General features: G+C 59.7%; 1 protein-coding gene across 2 annotated transcripts in view; it reads right to left on the reverse strand.

Moving 5' to 3' along the window:
* Positions 1-401: 401 nt before the first annotated feature.
* Positions 402-19,310, reverse strand: part of POLE (DNA polymerase epsilon, catalytic subunit) — a 33,858-nt gene continuing 14,949 nt past the window's right edge. For both annotated transcript variants that reach the window (XM_048821326.2, XM_075120177.1), the window contains exons 22-49: positions 18,785-18,877; positions 18,409-18,553; positions 17,236-17,393; positions 14,534-14,729; positions 13,151-13,365; positions 12,818-12,920; positions 12,506-12,586; positions 12,295-12,417; positions 11,947-12,165; positions 11,454-11,663; positions 10,413-10,556; positions 9,673-9,813; positions 9,026-9,179; positions 8,835-8,941; positions 8,441-8,617; positions 7,782-8,005; positions 7,404-7,624; positions 6,326-6,530; positions 5,772-5,945; positions 4,721-4,846; positions 3,747-3,879; positions 3,373-3,568; positions 2,818-2,946; positions 2,498-2,691; positions 1,878-2,078; positions 1,665-1,790; positions 1,211-1,300; positions 402-954 (exon numbers count right to left, since the gene is read on the reverse strand). In XM_048821326.2, coding sequence (XP_048677283.2) covers positions 844-954; positions 1,211-1,300; positions 1,665-1,790; positions 1,878-2,078; positions 2,498-2,691; positions 2,818-2,946; positions 3,373-3,568; positions 3,747-3,879; positions 4,721-4,846; positions 5,772-5,945; positions 6,326-6,530; positions 7,404-7,624; positions 7,782-8,005; positions 8,441-8,617; positions 8,835-8,941; positions 9,026-9,179; positions 9,673-9,813; positions 10,413-10,556; positions 11,454-11,663; positions 11,947-12,165; positions 12,295-12,417; positions 12,506-12,586; positions 12,818-12,920; positions 13,151-13,365; positions 14,534-14,729; positions 17,236-17,393; positions 18,409-18,553; positions 18,785-18,877 — 4,396 coding nt within the window. In that variant the 3' untranslated portion in view covers positions 402-843. The remainder of the gene's footprint in view (positions 955-1,210; positions 1,301-1,664; positions 1,791-1,877; positions 2,079-2,497; positions 2,692-2,817; positions 2,947-3,372; positions 3,569-3,746; positions 3,880-4,720; positions 4,847-5,771; positions 5,946-6,325; positions 6,531-7,403; positions 7,625-7,781; positions 8,006-8,440; positions 8,618-8,834; positions 8,942-9,025; positions 9,180-9,672; positions 9,814-10,412; positions 10,557-11,453; positions 11,664-11,946; positions 12,166-12,294; positions 12,418-12,505; positions 12,587-12,817; positions 12,921-13,150; positions 13,366-14,533; positions 14,730-17,235; positions 17,394-18,408; positions 18,554-18,784; positions 18,878-19,310) is intronic.

A 19,310-nucleotide genomic window follows, 5' to 3' on the forward strand; every position in this document is an offset into this window, starting at 1 on the left:
GCTGCTGCAGTTGGACCGAAGGCCCAGTAACTGCCGTGTGCAGCAGGGCCGGGCTCTCCAGTGCTACGCCACGGCTGTTAACATATGGCCAAGGGCCCCGATCCTCTGTGGGGCAGCTGCCTCTCCTCCCTTCCGTACCAGGGCTGCAGCCCAATTTACCCCACAGGGAGCTGGCCCTCTCCCCCCACTGCCAGCCCCCATTCTGGGTCCGTACCATTGCACAGCCACTTTCCACACTGCACTACCGGGCCGAGCAGGTAGGAGTTAAGGCTGGCCATGCCCCTGAGCTGGGGGAGGGGAGGGCACTCCGCCTGGGTGGAGTGTGACTCATTTCCCATGTGCTCCCTGCTGCTGAGATACATGCACACGCTGGCCCCCGCCTGCCCCCAACAGCCCGGCACTCATCATAGCAACTCTTTATTCACAGACTTATCAAAAACCCTAATAAAAACCATCAACCCCCATCCCCCCAAGAGGGGAGTCCCAGGAGCCCAGGGCCACGGGTGCAGAAAGAAGCCCCGCTGCGAGGAGGGGCTGCCCCTGGCTTCACTCCTGCTGCTCCTCTACAATGGCAGCCAGCGAGAGCCTACAGTCAGTCAGTGCCAGGGCAGCATGGCGCTGCCCTGCAGCATGGAGAGCTTCAGTTCCTCTACAGCCTCCAGCATGGCCAAGCTGGTACCTTGGCTTCAGTAACACTCCAGGGCCTCTGAGCTGGCAGCAGGAAAGCCAAGGGGCATGGCTGATGGGTGCCAACAGCTAGTGGTAGGAGCTGCTGCGGCGTAGGGCTCAGAGACCCCCCTGCTCCTGGGGCCCAGGGCAGTGGGGAAGGGGGCTGTTCTGTCATCACCGGAGCTGCGGGTTGAGCTGCAGCAGCCACTCGATGGTCTCTAGCAGGTGGGCCATGCTGTAGTGCCGGGCAATGCTGTGGAAGACGTTGATCTGCTCCCCGAAGGCCTGCGGGCGCAGAGGGAGCAGTCAGGAGAGGTGGCCGGGCTGCAGCCCACAGCAGGAGGCTCAGCACTGCAGCATCGGTGGAGAGCGCATGTGGCAGCAGCTGGGTGGGGCAGCCAGGCAAAGGGCAGGACATGAGGAGCCAGCGGGCACAGGGGAGGAGAGGTTGGGCCAGGAGGGGGCGGGGTTTGCTGGACTCCTGACCATCATTTCCCAGGGAGCACGGTGGGGCTAGGGCTCCAACGGGGGCAGCGCGTACCTTGGTCTGGATCATCAGGGTGAAGTCTCCCGCACAGCTGCAGTAGATGGGCATGTGTGTCTCCTTCACGCCTTTGCACTTCACACAGGCCTGGGAGCAGAGGGCTTTGCTGAGGCCAGGGGATAGCCCTGGGATTGGGCCCCACCCCCCAGCACCAGGCCGAGGGGACAGGCTTGCTCTGTCTGACCACAGTGGTCCGCAGGGCCCTGCAGAGGGGTGCTGTGTGTCCCTGAGGCTGAAGCCAGCCTCCCCTGGTCCCCCCAACTGTGGCTGCTAAGCACACTGCAATTGTGCCGGCCAGAGGGTGCTGGGCCACCCCATTCCCCCACCGCTGTGCGGAGAGCAGCCCCGTGCCCAGGCTTTTGGGCAGCCCTGCCCCATTTGAATCGGGCAGCAGCTGGACATTAGCAGCAGCGAGGGCCCTGCTGAGACAGCCCCTCCCCCCGCTTCTCACCAGGTCCTGCAGCACGAAGGCCATCAGCTTCTTCTGCAGGGCTTCCACCAGGGCCACTTCGATGGAGCTGTGGTCATACTCTGCCTGGCAGTTGGAGCACACCCAGCTGGGGGGCACAGCACCATCCTAAGGGCAGAGACAGGGTGAGCAGGAGCTGGGCATTAGCCAGAGTGCAGCGTGGGAGCCCAGCGAGCCTCTGTGGCAGTCTGTTACCTGGCAGGGGCTGGGGTCTTTGCAGAGGTCCAGGTCCCTGCAGAAGTTGCAGTTGCGACAGATCACCTCGGAGAGCACGTAGGAGCGGCAGGGGTCCCGGAACTGGGCCTCCTCCGAGAACTCACCCACATCCACTAGGCGCAGCAGGTCCCGCTTCAGCTTATTCACCTGATTGGTTATGTTGGCATCCAAGGACAGCACCTGCCAGAGGGGAGAGCCGCATGGGCCACCAGCTGCAAAGGGGATAGGGGGGTCTGTGCTCCTCTCACAGGGCCATAGCCCCCCACACGGCCTGCAAACACTGCCCTGCATGGGCTGGGGAGTCCCTGGGGCAGCGATGGCAGCCGACTGGGGCAGCAGAGGAGGGGTAAAGCCTTCCTGGGGGAACTCGAGGGCTGGAACCCTGCCTCAGGCCCTCCTGCTCTCTGCAGAAGGGGAGTGGCATGGACAAGCTGCAGATGAGAACAAGAGAGACCGGGGATTCCCTCAGCCTGACTGGATCCCAGGAGGGCAGCTGTGCCTCCTCTGGCTGGGGCAGAGTCCTGGGCGCAGGGGGAAGGAGAGAGCCCTACTGACCCAGCAGGCCCAGGGCTCTGCCGCGCAGCGGGCGCACAGCTCACCTTACAGACATATTTGATGAACTCCAGCGCCGGGTTGTTGAGCGGCAGGTGGGAGCCGGGCAGCGCTGGGAACATATCTGAGGGCAGCGTGGCGTGGCGGGAGCCCGTCACCTTCTTCTGGATCTTCTGGGTGATGGTGAAGAAGCTCTGGGTAAGCTCGTTGGAGACGTAGTCCTGCGAGAAGGTGATCACGCCTGGGAGGGTGAGGGGAAAGGGCGCCCTGAGCCAGACTGCGGCGTGACGGGGCCAGCTCACCTCAGCCCAGACACCAGCATCCGGCAGACCGCAGCCCCCAGGGCAAAGGGAAGAGTTGAACTCACCAGGCATGGCGCCCGCCTCACCCGCAGCCTCCTGGGAGGCCTGGCTGCTGGCCCTCCTGATGGGCGTGCTCCCCGGGGCGCTGCGCCGCACCTCCGCCTTCATGCTGTGGTACACAGCGACGATGTAGGCTGGGAAGAGGAGGGCAGAGGCAAGGCTCCAATCACAATCCCAGTGCGGCACCCTGGGGTGTGCTTGGGAGTGGCTCCCGGGCACAGCACCGCCTGATGGGCGGACAGGAGAGAATGCTCCGGCAAGCATGCACCACCCCAGTTCCCGGGAAGCCCCCTCAGCTGGGCTGCCCACCCGCGGGCCCCTTCCAGGGGCCATGTCTGTGCAGCGCACAGCACAATGGCGTCGGGTCTGGGGCTCCCAGCTGCTATCACAACACAGTCAACCTAAGGGACAGAGACGGGGAGCCTCCACTGAGCACCAGGGGGCTGCACTGAGCGTCTCAAGGGGCAGCAGGGAAGAGCCTGGATCTGGCTCCTGTTGGGGGCAGCAGTGAGTGCTTGGGGAAGGCAGCCCCCCATGAGCCCTGCAGGGGGCGCACTTACCCGACACAATCATGAGGAAGTAGTTCTGGCAGGAGGCTGCCTGGGGCAGGTACTGCACGATGTTCCAGTTGTTCTCCAGCAAATCCTCCATATTGGCCTCCCCTGGCTCTTCCTCCTCCTCAGCCTCCTCCTCCTCCTCAGCCTCCTCCTCCTCACTGCCCTCCTCAGCACCCGCTTGCCGTTTGCTGGTGTCTGTCTAGACCAAAGAGCCAAGTGCTGGACAGTTACATGCCTGATTCCTGGCCCCATTTCACCTCCCTCGGGGGCTAACAGTCCCCATGCCCAGCAGTGACAACCCATCCCCCTGCCCCCACACCTGGCACAGCCCTTGCTCCCCTCTCCACAGTATGCCCCAGTCTGCCCTGAGCTCTTACCTCCCCAGAGGGGACGCTGGAGGGCACTCTCCCTTTGATGCCCCCATAGTTAGCCGGGTCCATCCAGAGAAGGAACTCCCAGCACCGGGAGAAGGAGATGGTCAGGGAGTGGAAGATCTCCTTCGAGTGGATGCTGGAGGGGAAGAGATGGCGGTCACCCAGCGACACACAGAGACTGCAGCCTACCCAGGCTCTGCCTTCTACTCCCCACCTTGGAGGGAAGTCCCCTTGGGGCCCAAGAGAGGAGGGAAGTGTGGGATGTGTGCCCCACGTGGGGGTGCCACTCCCTCAGCCAGCCAGCCAGCCGAGCCCCCTCATATCAGACCCTCTTCAGGGAGTGGGTCTGGCATAAGACGATTGGAGTGTGGCTCTGCACTGACCAGGGGCATCATGGGTGCCGGGTCTGCTCCACAGAGGCTCCAGGTCTGGGGACGAAGGGGCATGTTTGATCCAGGGGCTCCTGGACAACAACATGCTGTGCTCATCAGGCTGCCCCCTACCCCGAGCACCCCCCAGACCCAGAGGCCAGTGGGGAGCCCCTGCACGCTAATGGCTTGGAGGTGGCCAGCTCCGGCATGCTGAGAAGCAGCCAGGCCGGGGGGTGTAGCTGGCACTGGGGGAAATTCACTAGCCTGGGTTATGCAGGAATCAGACTGGCTGATGCAGTGGGCGAGGGAATATCTTTGATTGGCCCAACCTCTGCTGGGCAGAGACACTGTTACCTCCCGCAGCTGGTCTGCCCAGTGTCCAGGGCCCAACACGGCTACACCACCACTGCACAGATGATCTAATGGGCATGCCTGGTTTTAAACTCCATGAACCACTTACTCCTGCTCTGAGCCACAGAGTCACAGCCCCCACCCACGTCCTGGCTAGAGCCGTTGGCAGCAGCTCTCCGCATGCCCGGCTGTGGGGCTTAGCCCTGCGCTGCTGGGCCAGGGGAACTTGGCCAGCTGCCCGGGGCCCCGCCGCACCTGTTGGTGATGTACTCCACGTAGGCAATGGCGTCCTCGATGCGCCGTTTCTTGGTGCACAGGATGATGCGGTTGAAGTTGGCATAAACCACGGAAGAGCCGAGCCGCTTGAACTCAGCCACCAGCCTGGGGGAAGGGTGCGAAGGGGAGAGGAGCAAGTGAGGCAGGCGCTGCCCCTGCAGAGAGCTCTGGCCTGTACGCTGCCGGCTCCAGCCCCCTCCACGGGCACGCGCTGCCTGAGCAGCCTCAGGAGCAGAGCCCATCGGGCATCGCGTGCTCAGTCCCCGTCTCTGATGGGAGCTCCCGTCGGCAGGGTGCTGGGTAAGGAGGCCTGGCCATGGTGTGGCCAGTGCAGCCAGCTGGGGTGCACGCACTACGCTTTGGAGAGCACGTCAGCGCCTCAACAGCCATGCAAAGGCGCTGCCATCACCCGCGGCTCTTCCTCTCCTGTGTTTAATGGGAGAAGGCCCCTTCCCCAGCACAGGCCAGGCCCTCCAGGCCTGCTGGGGGCACTCTGTCACCCCAGCACCCAGTTCCCTGAACCTCTCAGCACTGATCACCTGCTCTGGGCGAGAGAGGGGGCACAGTGCACTGCAGAACAGGGGATCTAGTGCAAGGTTCCCAGACGGCCACATGTGAGCTTGATCTTCCAGCCCGTCACCTCACAGCCATTGTTCAAGATGCTGCATGAACCAATGACATTTGGGAGCCGCCGGGCTCCAGCACGAATTCTCCCTCCACCCCCCCGGCTCCAGCACAGCTCCCTCAGGAGGCCCCACTTGTTGAGCACATTAATGATGCCACCTAGTGGTGCTCAACCTGAGGTGCAGTCCCACAGCACCGCAGAGGCTGGCAGCGCTTCCGACTGGCAGGCCAGGCCCTCTCCCCAGACCCAGAGGAGAACAGCAGCGAGTGGGGTGACCAGGTCCATTTTGGAGCCTGCCCTACCCACCTGCTGTGGAGCTCAGGGGACCCGGCTGCAGCTGGCACCATGACAGGGTGACATACCGCACCCCCCCCGCAAGGTGACAGCCCTTCTGCCCTCACTCACTGCAGGAAGAGCTTCTTCATCATGTTGTGCAGGGTGCGGTGCAGCGCCGGGTCGTGCAGCAGCGAGGAGGGCGAGCGGAGCCAGCGGTAGAAGTGGATCACCTGGTTGTCGGCATAGACGTTGTGGTACTGCGTGATCTCCTTCACCCAGCCCACCACCATGCTCTTCAGGATCCTGCCAGGAGAGCAGAGATCAGCCCCCGGCCAAGCCCACAGGCCTCAGCCGGAGACTGACCCCTCCAAATGCTGCTGGAGGAACCCAGGGGTGCCCATCCCCCACCCACTCTGGTGTCCCTGCCTCCCCACCACAGCCAGAGGCCAAACCTCCAGGTCCTCTCCCACCGACACCTACAGGCCTGGGGAATGGGGTGGGAGGGGGAAGGTCCCCCCTTCCCTGGAGCCCGAAGTCATGCTCCTGGCTACCCACAGCCATGCCCTTCGAACAGCTGCTGCTAGACTCCTGCTGGGCAGGCAAACGCCCCCCAGCCCCCGCCAGACATCTCCTCGCAGAGTGCCTGGCACAGCCTGGCCTGTACTCCAGCTGCGTGGCCACACCTGAAGGTGCTGGAGCAGAGGGCTGTCTCGTCGTAGCTGGCCGGGATGCTGGCGGCCTGGTTCCCCGTCACCATGTCCTCCAGAGACGCCTGCTGGATCACGTCGAAGCTGATGCTCATGCTGGAGGCTCCCTCCATGTCGTTGATGTGGTGGGACTGCAGGATGGTGTTCACAGCCAGGCTCTGGATGTCCAGCTCTAGGCACACTGAATACAAGCAGCCTGTCAGCTGGAGGGAAGCCCCCTGGCCCCAGCACAGTGAACTCCTGGCCCCACTGAAGTCAATGGTTCCACACAATCGAACACCACATGGAGCTATTGACAATGCAACTGTTGCAGTGTACAGCTACCCTGTGGCTTTGTACAGCACGATGCTTGTGGAGGGGGCAGCAGGGGCCGGTTATCTGGAGCAGCGGCTGCTGTGGAAACGGAGGGCCCTGAACCGTTTCAGACCCTCTGATGAGGCAGGACAGCCACCTGGGTCCGCACAACCACTAGCCGGTTGATCAGTCACTAGCCGCAGCCAGGATTTCGCTATTTGCTGGCGTTTAAAGAGGCTCGGTGTCTCCAGCCGCAGGGACCCTGGCCCCCAGGCAGGCTGTTCAGTGTTATTCAGCCTTGTTCTGAATGTTTCACAATAATGGGCTGACTTTCCGAGGACAGCCAGGGTGACCACGGGGGTTCTGGAGCCTCTATCCACTGGTGCCAGTAGCACCTGGCTTTCCCTGGGCGTTTTCCATCTCCAGAGACCAGCCCAGCCCAGAGTGCAGACGCAGCCTACGCCGCTAGACGGGGTTTCTCAATTACCCTCCCTGGATGGCACAGCTGTGTCTACACTGGGGCTATGTCGGCATGGCTGCATGAGGCAGAGGGCGTGGGTTCACAACGTAGCTCTGCCCATGTCACTTTTCACCATAAACCAGCCACAGTATCAACTGCCTTGACCCTAGCTTAGCCAAGAGGATGGCAGCCCAAGGTGGGCCGGTGGCAGGGTGCTGAGCAGTCCCCCAAACACCATACCCCACCCCCTGCCTCTCACTCCCTGAGCAGCAGCCCAGCCCTCCGCAGCCCCCTCCTCACCAGTGGAATAGCAGCCCGGGTTGTTGATCTCCACCGAGGCTCTGTCGTCAAACTCCATGACCAGCCGGTTGTCGTCCGCCTCCTTGCCCCCGAGGTCCGGGCGGGCCATGGGTGAGAGCCACAGCAGGTGGTTGTGGCGACGCAGGTGGCGGGAGAAGAAGAGGTCAGAGCCAAAAGTGGAGATGTCATCGGGGAGGTTCCCGATGGGGATGTGATAGTACCTGGGACGGGGAAGGCGAGGGGTGCGGCTAGGCAGGGCTCTGACACTGGCCTGTCCCATCTCGGGGACACAGGACAAGCCAGCCACAGCTCCTGGCCCTCCCACTGTGCCAGGCACCCGCACCCCCCCCCCCACGCTGTCCCCAGACAGAGGCTCACCTGCTCATCTCGAAGGCCTGGGACAGGCAGGTGTCCAGGTTGAGGTAGTGGCGGATCATGCGGCGGGCAGCATGGCGCTGCCAGTCCAGGACAGCATAGCTGATGTCATCCATCACCCGCACGGGAACTAAGGGGAACTCTTCGAAGACGGGAATCCCACTCGCCAGCTGCTTCATGTCCCAGTTGGACTGCACAGCGATGAGCGTCGGGCCCCTGCGCTCGTCCTGCATCGGGGGCGGAAAAGGGAGTTGGGGCTGGCTGGGGCACACAGGACAACCCCTCTGGGGGGTGCGGAGGCCTCTGTCTAGGTGGGGAAACTGCAGCCTGGCCAGCGAGTGCCCATGACTGATCACACCCGCCCCTGCAGCGGGTCAGAGCACCCCGCAGAGCTGGCGGGTCCCAGTGCATTCTGGGACCCCTGGGAGCAGAGGCTATGGGGACATGGCCTTAAGGAACAAGTCGGGAGGCTTAGCTGCAAGGGTTGTCCTGCACTGGGGAGAGACTGCACCAGGTAGGGCAACAGCTGGCCAGCCAGGGCCTGGGGGTGGGTGTGGGTGTGAAGTGCTGTGCCACCCGCCAATGGTCTGCTGCCGCGCCTGTGTGTCTAGCCTAGCCCAGTGGCTGGGGGCAGCTGTGCGGCTCACTCGCCAGGTTCCTACCTTGTAGCCGAGCAGCAGGCGCTGGATGGCCCTGGATATCGTCTTGAGGTCGGTCTCGGCTCGCACCTCGAAGGTGTGCTTGTCCGGCGGCAGCAGCTCCTCGCCCAGCTTCTCCAGCATGGTGCTGCGCTCCAACGAGTACAGGTTGGCGAGGTTCGGCATCTGGTTACTGCGCACCTGTGCCAAAGGCAGAGCGGGTCAGGGGGGAGGAGCAGGGCCCCCAGTCCTCACGTCCAGGGGCCAGCGGCTCCAGACGCTGCATTTCTCCACGCCGAGAGGGGTTTGAAGAACAGCGTTGCCTCGCTCCTGCTGGAGTCCACTGGGAAGCTACGATCCAAAGCAGCACAGAGTGCCCCAGCCCCTCTAAAGACACCCCGCCTGCCCGCAGCCTTACCGTGTCCAGCACGAAGACAGAGGCCTTGCGCTGCGATGGGACGAAGAGGCCAAAGAGCGCCTTGCTGCCCTGGGAGTTGTGATAGAGATAGATGTGCCGGATGCTCCCTAGGAATGCAGAGCAGACAGGTCAGAGCCCTGGGGCTGGGCCCTGCAGCCCGCCTGCCAACACACCCAACCTCAGGGCCTTACCTGGCTCTAGGTAGCTGAACTGGGCCAGAGAGCGCATCTCCAGGTGCTCTAGGGCAAAGGTTTCAGCCTCGCGGCCGGTGAGATGCCTGACCAGCTGCCTGCTGACCATGCACACGCAGCCTAGGTGGATCAAGGCGCGCAGCAGTAATGGCACCTGAGGAGGGGTAGAGCTCATCAGCCTCCCTAGGAAGCCCTAGTCACAGGAAGAGCTGCTGGGCCAGCAGCTCTTCATGTGGGTGGGGGTGGTCCAGAAGGGCAGTCACCGGGGGAGGGGCTGTGGCTTGCTCGGACAGTTCTGTTGCACTGCCCCATTTCCCTGTGTGATCTCACTTGGCGACCTGCTTCCCCTCCCCTCACCCCGCAGCTCCCAGGCAGAAGGGTGGCACATGCTGCTGCATGTCTGTGGAAGGAGAGCCCTGTCGAGCCTGGGCACTGGGGGGGAAGCCTGTGTTTTAGGCGCCTCTGGCGACAGGGCACCTGATGCTGCAGGCAGGGGCCTCCCAGGCCTGAGGCGGGCTGGGGTAACATCCGAGTGGGCCACGGGAACTTGTGTTCCCATCCCCCACCTGAGGCCAGGTTTGGCCTGCAGTTTAGAAGCCAGGTCTGTCTCTGCGGGAAGAGCCCCAGTGAGTACCAGGCGCAATCACCTGAGTCTCGTACACTCCCTCAATGTCCGGGGCAGACAGGTCGGCATTGATCTCGTTGATGTGCTCTTGATACATGTCCTCAGGGACGGAGTACTCGTACAGGTTGTAGAGGAGATTTGAGCGGGGCAGGACCCTGTTCACCTGCCAGGAAGACACACAACCATACACAAGTCTGCACCCCTCCCGCAGGTGCGGGGAGCCCCAAACGTCCCCAGGAGAGCTACAGAACTACAGCTGCTACCAGAGCTGGCTCAGGCCCTGGCTGAATGGGCCACCCACCTCCCAGCGCTAGCCCATTCCCACATGTAAAGGAGTCCGGTGGATTCATCCACTGTGCACATCTCAAAATCACCATAACTGCCTGCCTCTGCTCAGTAGGCCAGTGCTGGGATAGCAGGGGGCTGCGGGTCAGGACTATGGGGCGCTGGCAGAGCAGTGTGGGGGGCAGGGCTGGGATAGCAGGGGGTCGGGACTGAGGGGTACTGGCAGTGCAGTGGGGGAGCAGGGCTGGGGGAGCAGGGGGCAGTGGGTCGGGACTGAGGGGCGCTGGCAGCGCAGTGCAGGGGCAGGGCTGGGATAGCAGGGGCTGCAGGTTGGGACTGAGGGGCGCTGGCAGAGCTGGGTAGAGGGGTCTGCACAGCAAACTGTCCGCACTTCGCCTCTGGCTGACAGGATTTCACTCCCCAGGCAGCTGACTCGTTGCCGTGTGCAACCAGCGGAGCCGAGGGCACTCCCCTCACCTTCCGGTAGGCGGCTCCCTCCTCTGGCTTGGCCACCCGCTGGTTGACGTAGAAGACCCGCGGGATGCTCAGCTTGATGCAGTGCAGGTCACTCCCGATGACGGCCCACAGCCTGAACAGGCCCGGCTGGCTGGTCTCCGCAACCTGCAGGCGGGAAGGCAGCTCAGACGCTCAGTGGGAGGCAGCGCGCAGAGAGTTACTCACTCTTCTCCCATGGGCTTGTCGGGCCCCCTACTCAGGATACTGCCCCTCCCTCTGGGGCCGTTAGCCACACTGGATGTTTTCTCAACCTTTGGACTTGAGAGGGAGGGGCACCCTGGCCATGCCGTGCCTTCACCCCCCTGATCCCCTGCACACACTCAGTTACTGCCCCGCGGGGTGCTCTCTTCTTGGGGCTGGAGACCAACCCCTCCTAGCTCCCCTAGCCAGGGGAGATCCCCACTGAAGTTTGCTCCACAGGCGCGGCTCAGGGAGCCTACAGTCAGTGACACCACTTCTGAAAGGAGCTGCGCACATGCCACCAGGGCCTTCTGCTCTGAGCGTGTGACAAGGGCCAGCAGATCCCGGCCAGTGCCGGCCCCTGGCCAGGCAATCTTTGCTTGGGCAAGCTGCCGATCACTGTCACACGCTCAGGCTGCAGTTCCAGGCCAGGCAGGAGATTTCAAAGGCCACGACGGGCACTGCAGCAGCGAGAGGCAGCGCCCAAACGGAAGGAGGAGCCCACAGCCCCGAAAGGCTCCAGGCCAAGGTCCAGACGCCATTTTTCTCCCCGCCCCAGGTCACTGGGCTCAATGGCAGAGCCACAGTGGATGAGCCGGGTTCTCCCACCCAGCAATCCTGGCCAAGGACAATGGGTCGAGCCCCCTCTCTGCCATGGGAGCCATACAGAGCCACCTGGCCATTGGGCTGGGAGGTCCCGTCTGGTCTCCCTGGGATTCACCCAGCTGCGGCTCAGGGAGTCTGCAGGAGGGATTTCCAACCGGGGGGCTGAGCACCCGTGACACACTCAGCAGAGACACCCCACCTCCTGCTGCCTGCTACCTGCACGATCTGCCAGGGCAGGTCCAGGATGCTGCGTGCTGTCCTGCGCAGGTAGCTGCTGAGCCCCTTGGAGGGCCCATCCCGGATCACGCCCCCGCCCAGCACCACTTCGCCATCTTCCAGGCGCCGCTTCTTCCGGCGCACTTGGCGCTGCCGTGCCTGCAGCTCCCACTTCTTCTTGTGGTACCGGAGCCAGGCCAGGCGCTCCTCCTGGGCAGAGAGCAAAGGGGGTGACTGGGGCGAGGATTGTGGAGATAGCATTAGCTACTGTGACCAGGAGCTGCAAACATGCCCAGCACGGTCAGGGCAATCCCCTGAGACACGGGTATCTGCTACCACCCAGCCCCTCCTACTCCTCAGCCAGGACAGGCTCTGGGCATGGCCAGGGAGCTGGGCTAAGGCCTGCCATTCCGTCCCTACCGCTCCCCAGACCAGCGTGCTCCCCGTGAGCATCTCATAGTACTGCCCTGCCTCCCACTGGAGCTTGCTTTACCTTTGTGGTGCCGGTGGGCGGGGGCGGGCCCAGGATCTCCCGCCAGGACTGAGTCAGCTCCAGGTTCTGAGACATCTCCTGGCTCTCCCCTGCCACTGGGACCCGCTTGCGCTTACTGGCGACGGGAACCGACAGCTGCAGGGGCTTGGCAGCCCCAAAATCCTCCATGTCGGCAACCTGTGTGCACGGGGTGCCCTCCTGGGGCTGGTTGGCAGTGACCTGGGGTGGGAACAAGGGCAGGGGGGCTCAGCCGTAGTGGCCAGGGTGCGGGAACAGACAGGGCCCCACATGGCCTAGGCAAACAGCATCGGCCAGTCCCCTGCTGTGTCTCAGCCCCACCCCCATTACCTGTCTCTTGCCTTCACTAGTGAACAGTTCGTTGATTTTCTTCTGCTTGTACACATCGTTCTTCTCCAGGAGCTTCTTGTGCAGCCAGTCGGGGTGTCGGACCCGGGGCACGGGGTTCTTCACCTGCAGGGACATGGCCTGTCACGCCGGCTGCAGAGGGGAGGCCAGGGACCCAGCCCCTCCAGGCCCAGCCGCCCTGCCGGCTCCTCACCTGCTGCAGTGCTGCAGGAATGGTGATGATCTTCTGGATGGTGCTGCCCAGTCTCTCGATGTAGTAGTCCCAGTCCAGGATCTGGGTGCAGGGACAGGGTGACAGTTAGCACTAGGGAAGGCAGAGCAGCGGGCTCACTAGCTACACCTTGCTGAGAGGCACAGCCGCAGGGAGTTTGGGTCCGCACAGCCCCTTTGTGCCCATGTACTAGCCACACCCCTGGTCAGGTGCCAGTGACGGGCCAGTCACCCCCACGGTAACACCCAGGAGGGAGCTGCTCCTAGCTGGTACCCGTGTCTCTGGATCACTTACCGTTCGGATGTTGAATTCCTGCAGGGAGGGGCTCTTCAGCCATTTACGGAGGTAGTGCTTCCGCACAGTGAGCTCGGCTTGAAAGATGGCCAGCGGGATGGCCCTGGGGCACACAGGAACACTCATCATCCACTGGGTGCTGGCAGAACAGAACCCTCTCCCCAAGCCTGCAGGGAGGCCAAGGGCCGTGATGGCTTGTCCCCCTCCCCAGAGTGTCCCATTAGGGCTCATTGCAGCGGGCAGGTGCAGGGTCCATCTTACCCCTTTGCCTTCATTATGGTCTGCCCCTGCGCCCTCTGTGGTGGGCCCCAGCGCCTCTCAAAGCAGATTTACCTCTCGGTGACTGGTGACCCTTCCGGTTTCTTGGAAATGATGAATCGACAGCTCAGCCCAGCATCCTTCACCATCTGATCCCCCAGGAACTCGGCCAGGCGCTTAGCTGTGCTGATGGAGGTGGATTTCTGCTCCCCGTAATCCTCCAGCTTGCGGGACATGGAGCGATTCTCGGAAATCAGCTCAAATAACTCTGAGTCCGGCATGTTGGCAGCCTGGGGAGAGAGTGCGTCTGTGGGAACCCTGTTGCTATTAACTAGTGCTGCAGGAGCATACGGTCCTCTATGGGGGGGGGGGGGGGGGAAAGAGGAGGAGGGACTATACAAGACGCTCTCTGACACGGATCTTACAATCTAAGGTATACCGAGAACACACTGACTATAGCTTGCCTTGCTGGAGGGGGCAGGTGTGTGTGTGTCTGGGGACAACTCTGTTTTACATTGTCATGTTATGGCAATTTAGGGGCATTTTATCATCTTGATCAGGCATGAGAGCAGCCACTGGAAGCTCCCAAGTTCCCTTGGGGACCCTGCGCCCCCATTTGTTTCCTAGAGTTACCCACTCTCCCCAATTTCTTGGCTTTGTTGATGTCAGAGCTCTCCGATTCTGACCCAGGGAAGGTGGCCAGACTCCACAGAACCCTCATGGCCACGTCCTACCCTGCGAAGGTCACCGTGAAATGAACCCAGTGAGAGCTGAGCAGCACTGCCCTGCTGGGGGAACGCGCAGAAGAATCAGAGCTGCTACAAAGAGACGTCTACTTAACCACCTGATTCCATCCTTCAGTAATGTCTCTTACGGGGCCGGTCAAGGCTGGGCATGTTCGATCAGGCCTTCCTCCTCCTCCATGGGCGGAGCTCAGGACACCCAGTCTGACACCACCACTTCCCTGACAACAGCCTGATGTCAAACACCAGGTTCTGATCTCCCTGCAGGATGCGGGGAGGGGAACCCAGTCTCCTGGCTCTGCCTTGCTACATGTCTTTGAGATTGATAGCTGGGGAGCGACTAAGAGCGGTGGATGGGAATGACTTCGTGACCCACCTCTGGGCAGGGGGCTAGACTCATTCCGGGATGGGAGCTGCTGAAGAAGAAGGGCAAATATTAGCCCAACATGGACAACAGCAACCAAGGGAGTGCCGCAAACACAGCCCAACGATGGGTCCTGTTCTCCTCTGACATCAGGAGCAGCAGACAGAACCAAAGCCATAGAGCCAGGATGGCCCTTGGGGAAAGAAGGGGACAAGCAGGTTGCTGGAGAGAACGTCTATCCTCCCCTTGCTGCTCTCCCTTAGCTCCTTGTGGCAGGGCACCAGTGCACCCCTTGTCCTCCCCTCCAGGGCCCACGTTACAGCACAGAGAAGCAAGAGGCTGGGCGCTCACCTTGCTGTAAAGCACATCGAGCCAGTAGTCAGCCACCTTGGCCACGGAGGCGTAGACCTCCTCCAGTGTGGTGCCCTTCAGGAAGGCCTCGAACACGGACGACTGGAAGATCTTAACCAGCTGCAGCTCCCCACGCCGCTTCACTTCAAACCCCTTCAGCTCAGCCAGGGATCCGTCCTCGTTGAACACTGCGTACCTGGGAGACAGAGCTTGTGAGAGACTGCCCAGCACTCCAGGGGATGTCCTTTCCCTGCCAGTAAAGATGGGCCTGTCTGCTGGTGTAAGGAGCAGTGTCTCTTACTGTGACAGTTTGAGGCCCTGTTCTTAAGCTAAGGCCTTTGGCTAAGCAGCAGAGGCAGCCATAAGCTAGGAAGCGACCGGTCACATCCTCACATTCCAAACTAGTCACATTGAAAGAAGGTGCTATTGGGCTGTTAGGAATACAATCCTGTCCTGATAATTCCTATCACCTCCAGAGAAAGGGAAGTGCCTAGAAAATGTAAATGGAAACTTAGTTTGATAGCATCCTGTCTGGCAAGAACTCACTTATCAATAGCTGGGATGTGAAATCCTCACTTCTGTATTGTTTTGTCATTATAGTTCCCACTTTGCTATTGTTTGTCTGTATAATCTCTGTCTGGTTCTGTGATTGTTCCTGTCTGCTGTATAATTAATTTTGCTGGGTGTAAACTAATTAAGGTGGTGGGATATAATTGGTTACATAATCATGTTACAATATGTTAGGATTGGTTAGTTAAATTTCAGGAAAATGATTGGTTAAGGTATAGCTAAGCAGAACTCAAGTTTTACTATATAGTCTGCAGTCAATGAGGAAGTGAGTGGGCGTGGGTGGGGGGATGGGAACAGGGAATGGGGGTGTGGAAATTGGAATCATGTTTGGCTAAAGGGGGAGATGGGAAGAGGGAATGGGGGTAAGGAAATTGGAATCATGTTTGGCTAAGGGCAGGAATGGGAACAGGGACACAGGTGTAAGGCTCTGTGGTGTCAGAGCTGGGAAGGAAGATACTAAAGAAGGAAACTGGAATCATGCTTGCTGGAAGTTCACCCCAATAAACATCGAATTGTTTGCACCTTTGGACTTCGGGTATTGTTGCTCTCTGTTCATGCGAGAAGGACCAGGGAAATAAGTGGGTGAAGGAATAAGCCCCCTAACAGAAGCAGTCATGGCTGTAGCACTGACAGATGAAATGGGAGGAGTCATGTTATGTGGTAGGACAGTGCATAGCCTTCAATTAGCGATGATTCTGACTCACAGCATTGACCTAGGATGATTTATAGAGAATAAGTGATGAGGTTAACTGGGACAGCAGAACATTTGGACTGAAGAGCAGCATGGAGAAGACAAATACCATGGCAACTGGAAGACAAGAGAAAGATGTAAAGATCAAACTCGGAGAGAGAACTAGAACAAACTGTGTACCTTAAAGGACTAGTATTGAAGAATGGGATTTGAGAAGATAACATAAAAAAAAGACTCTGTCTAGCTGTTACCACTTTGGGAAAACTCTAGATCTTGCAGAAGGGTAAAGACATTTTGATAAAAGCAGAAGCCAGAGTATCTGAGGCACCCTCATGCCAATACTGCTGGAGTATAAGAAAAGCCGATGAACACAAGATTTTGACTGAAGAAATCAACCGGCTGAGGGGAAAACAGAAGACTGCAGAAAACAAACAAACAAAGAGAAGAAAATGGTTAGGGCAAGAAATAACACTGTTACAGAAGATTCAAGAAAGAGGAGGATGATGGTTTGGACACTTCAAGAAGGATACCACACATGGGGATATGTACCAGGAGTGCAAGGAACCAGAAACAGAGAAAGACCAAGGATACATTGGATAGACACGGTGAAGAATGACACAGAACAGAGACGATTAAAGATCACCAAAGCCATGAAGCCAGTACAAGACAAAGTGGTGGCAAGACCTCATTTGGGCCCTGTCGTTGCTGCTGAGCTGACAGACGGGAAATCCAAGAGAAGAACTGCCACAGCACATTCCTGGGGCCAGAAGGCTAGTGGGATTCAAACAACGATCAGATATGTGTGTGGCTCAGGAGAACGGCAGTTACAGGGAATTGGAAGGGATCTAAGCCCTCATGTCAAGCTCTCACTGGGAAGGAATATTTCATAGCCGCCCAGCGTGAGTTTCCTTGCTCTGTCCTCTAAAGGACACTGGACTAGATGGGTCAACAGTCTAAGCCCATCTGGCCATTCCTACACTGCCAGGTTTTCAATGGGGTTGCTTGGGCTGCAAGTCAAGGGAGAATCAGGTCCAACATAACTCAAAAGATTCTGTTGATGTAACATGGAGGCTGCCCAGTTAAAATCTCTGCCAGCAAACGGAAGAGCTAAGGCTACCCCAGCAATGCTAGGCTCTCTTCTGGCCTACGGGCACGTTTCACACCTTCCTGGGGGTGAACCAGAGTTAACAATAGAAGGTGCTCCCTAGGTCAGGCTCACCCCACTTTACTGCGGGTGAAGTCAGTTCAGCCCTGGGGTGCAGTTGAGCCTCGTTCACATTGCAGCTGGAATCTGGACTGTTGCACTTCATGAGTTCTGTGCAGTGCTGAGCAGGTAAGGAAGCAGGGTCTGGCTTGCCTCACGCCCCTATCAGACTGAAGGAGAGCACGAACAGCCAACCTGCCCACCTCCCTTCTTCCCTCTGAGCAAAGTGACACTCACCGTTTCTTCAGTTTCTTGCCCTCCTCCTTGGAGGCTGGGAGGATCATGGCGAGGTATGGCCCGTCCACTTCAAAGAAGATGCTGTTCTCTGAGCGGGTAACGTAGGTGAGCGAAGCTGGGTCCACGAGCTCCTGGTACTGATCATTTGTGAAGCCTTCCTATAAACACAGCGTCATGGGACCACTTCACTGCACTGCTGGCCTGGCAATCCGCGGGGCAAAAGGGGGACATTCCCTCAACACACCCACCTGGAGTGACCCCCCAAGGACCCGCTGCTCCCACAAACGAGCAGGGAAGGACAGCAAACACTCCCTGCTCCCTCACCAGGGTAATGGGCACCAGCCTGGCACCCCACAGGACAAGCCACACTCCCACGACCCTAGGGTGGAACACCTATCTGCCAGCCAGCTGAGATGCCTGACTGAGTCTTGCCTCCTGGTCTGCACTTCAGCAGGACACAAAATAAAAGCTTTACAGAGCACCTCACTCTGATTCCAGCCAGTGGGGGACTGGTATAGGCTGGGCTGGACAGAGAGGAGCAGGGTGCGCTGGGTTTGGACCAGAGGAGGAGAGGGTGGCAGAAAACTATCCTGACAGAGGCTTTAGCGAGGCAGTAATGGGGTATAGGCAGCCTTCAGCCCCGTGCTGTGTTAGAGTGAGGAGCAGAGAGGTCAGTCTCTGAAGGTCCAAAGCCAGGCTCTATGCTGGGAACCGGCAGACAGGCGAAGGGGCATTGCACAGGTCCCTGGGGTCATAGTACCATTTAGCCAGCGTGCATAGACTGAAGAGAGCGTGTGCACACACAAATCCCGGGCTCTTGCTCTCTATGAGCTGGCATCTGCACTGTGCTGCAGGTTTCTGGGACTCTCTCCCCCACCCTCAAGGTGCCAGGCTTGTGCTAGTGATTCCATAGTTGGCACTGGGCAAGCAGCAAGTGAAGCTCCAAGGGCCTGTTCATTCGTGGTGACACAGTACTGGAACAGAAGCTGCCCTATAGGGTGGCCCCCGACACCTGTAATTCTCAACAAAGGCAGAGCAACCTTCACTGGCTCCATGCGTGGGTGAAGGCCAAGATCATTCTCCCCTTTGGGAGAGCAGATCCGCTGGAGTCCTCCTCTCCTGTCCTTCCCCCTCCACCCCCTCCCAGCTAGTCTACGGTGGGGCTGGATTTACCTTCACCAGGATGTTCAGCATGGCACCAGGATAGGAGATTGTCACCTTGGGCTTCTTCGCATTGGTCGATTTGATGACAAAGTTTTCTGGGAAGCTGTTGGGAAGGACACACCAGATTCCGTCTGTGTCCAGCTCCAGCGGCCTCCTAGGAAGAGAGAGCACAGCTTGGCAGAGAGAAGGGCAGGGCCTTTCTGCAGAGCACACCCAGTTAACACGGGCTGCTGGATGGAAGAACCTGCAGGTGGCAGAGCCTTTGTAACCCACATCTCTGCTGTGATTCACAAGCCCTCATGTCATGTGTCCCAACGGGATGGTCCTGCAGCCAAGGCCTCTCCCCCAGTCCTCCCCATGGTCATTAACCCCCTCCGGCACTTACCCAATCTGCTCGATCAGCTCCCTGGCCTGGGTGATGATGTTTGCTCCAGTGAAGCAGACAATCCCAGCCATCTCCATGGAGTACCAGCGGGCCCTAGTGGAGAGAGGGGCCAGATATGAACAGGAGCTGGCAGTGAGCTCATGTCAACCTTTGGGAAAAGGGCATGGCAAGGAGCCCCAGAAGGGAAGGTCAAAGAGCAAGAGAGTGACGCCCAGTGATAGGTTGTATCCCCTTCCCCTCCCGTGACTTGTCTGGTTAGGCTGTAAGCTCTCTGAGGTAGGGACTGTCTATTTCTGGTTGTTCAGGGCCCAGAACAAGGGGTCTTGCTCTGCGTTGGCTTCTAGGTGCTGCCATAACAGCAGTAGTAAGGAGAGTGGTACAGGGAGCACTCACAGGCTTGAAAACCAATGAGAAGCTGGGGAAGGAGGGGGCAGAATCACTGAGTGACCCCTCCCTCCTGAAGCATCTCCCAGCAGGGGGCTGGCAAGGAGGAGCATGTGTCTAGCTCCCCTCAGAGAGGGTGGCA

This window comes from Caretta caretta, chromosome 15, assembly GCF_965140235.1.
Source record: "Caretta caretta isolate rCarCar2 chromosome 15, rCarCar1.hap1, whole genome shotgun sequence".
NCBI lineage: Eukaryota > Metazoa > Chordata > Testudines > Cheloniidae > Caretta > Caretta caretta.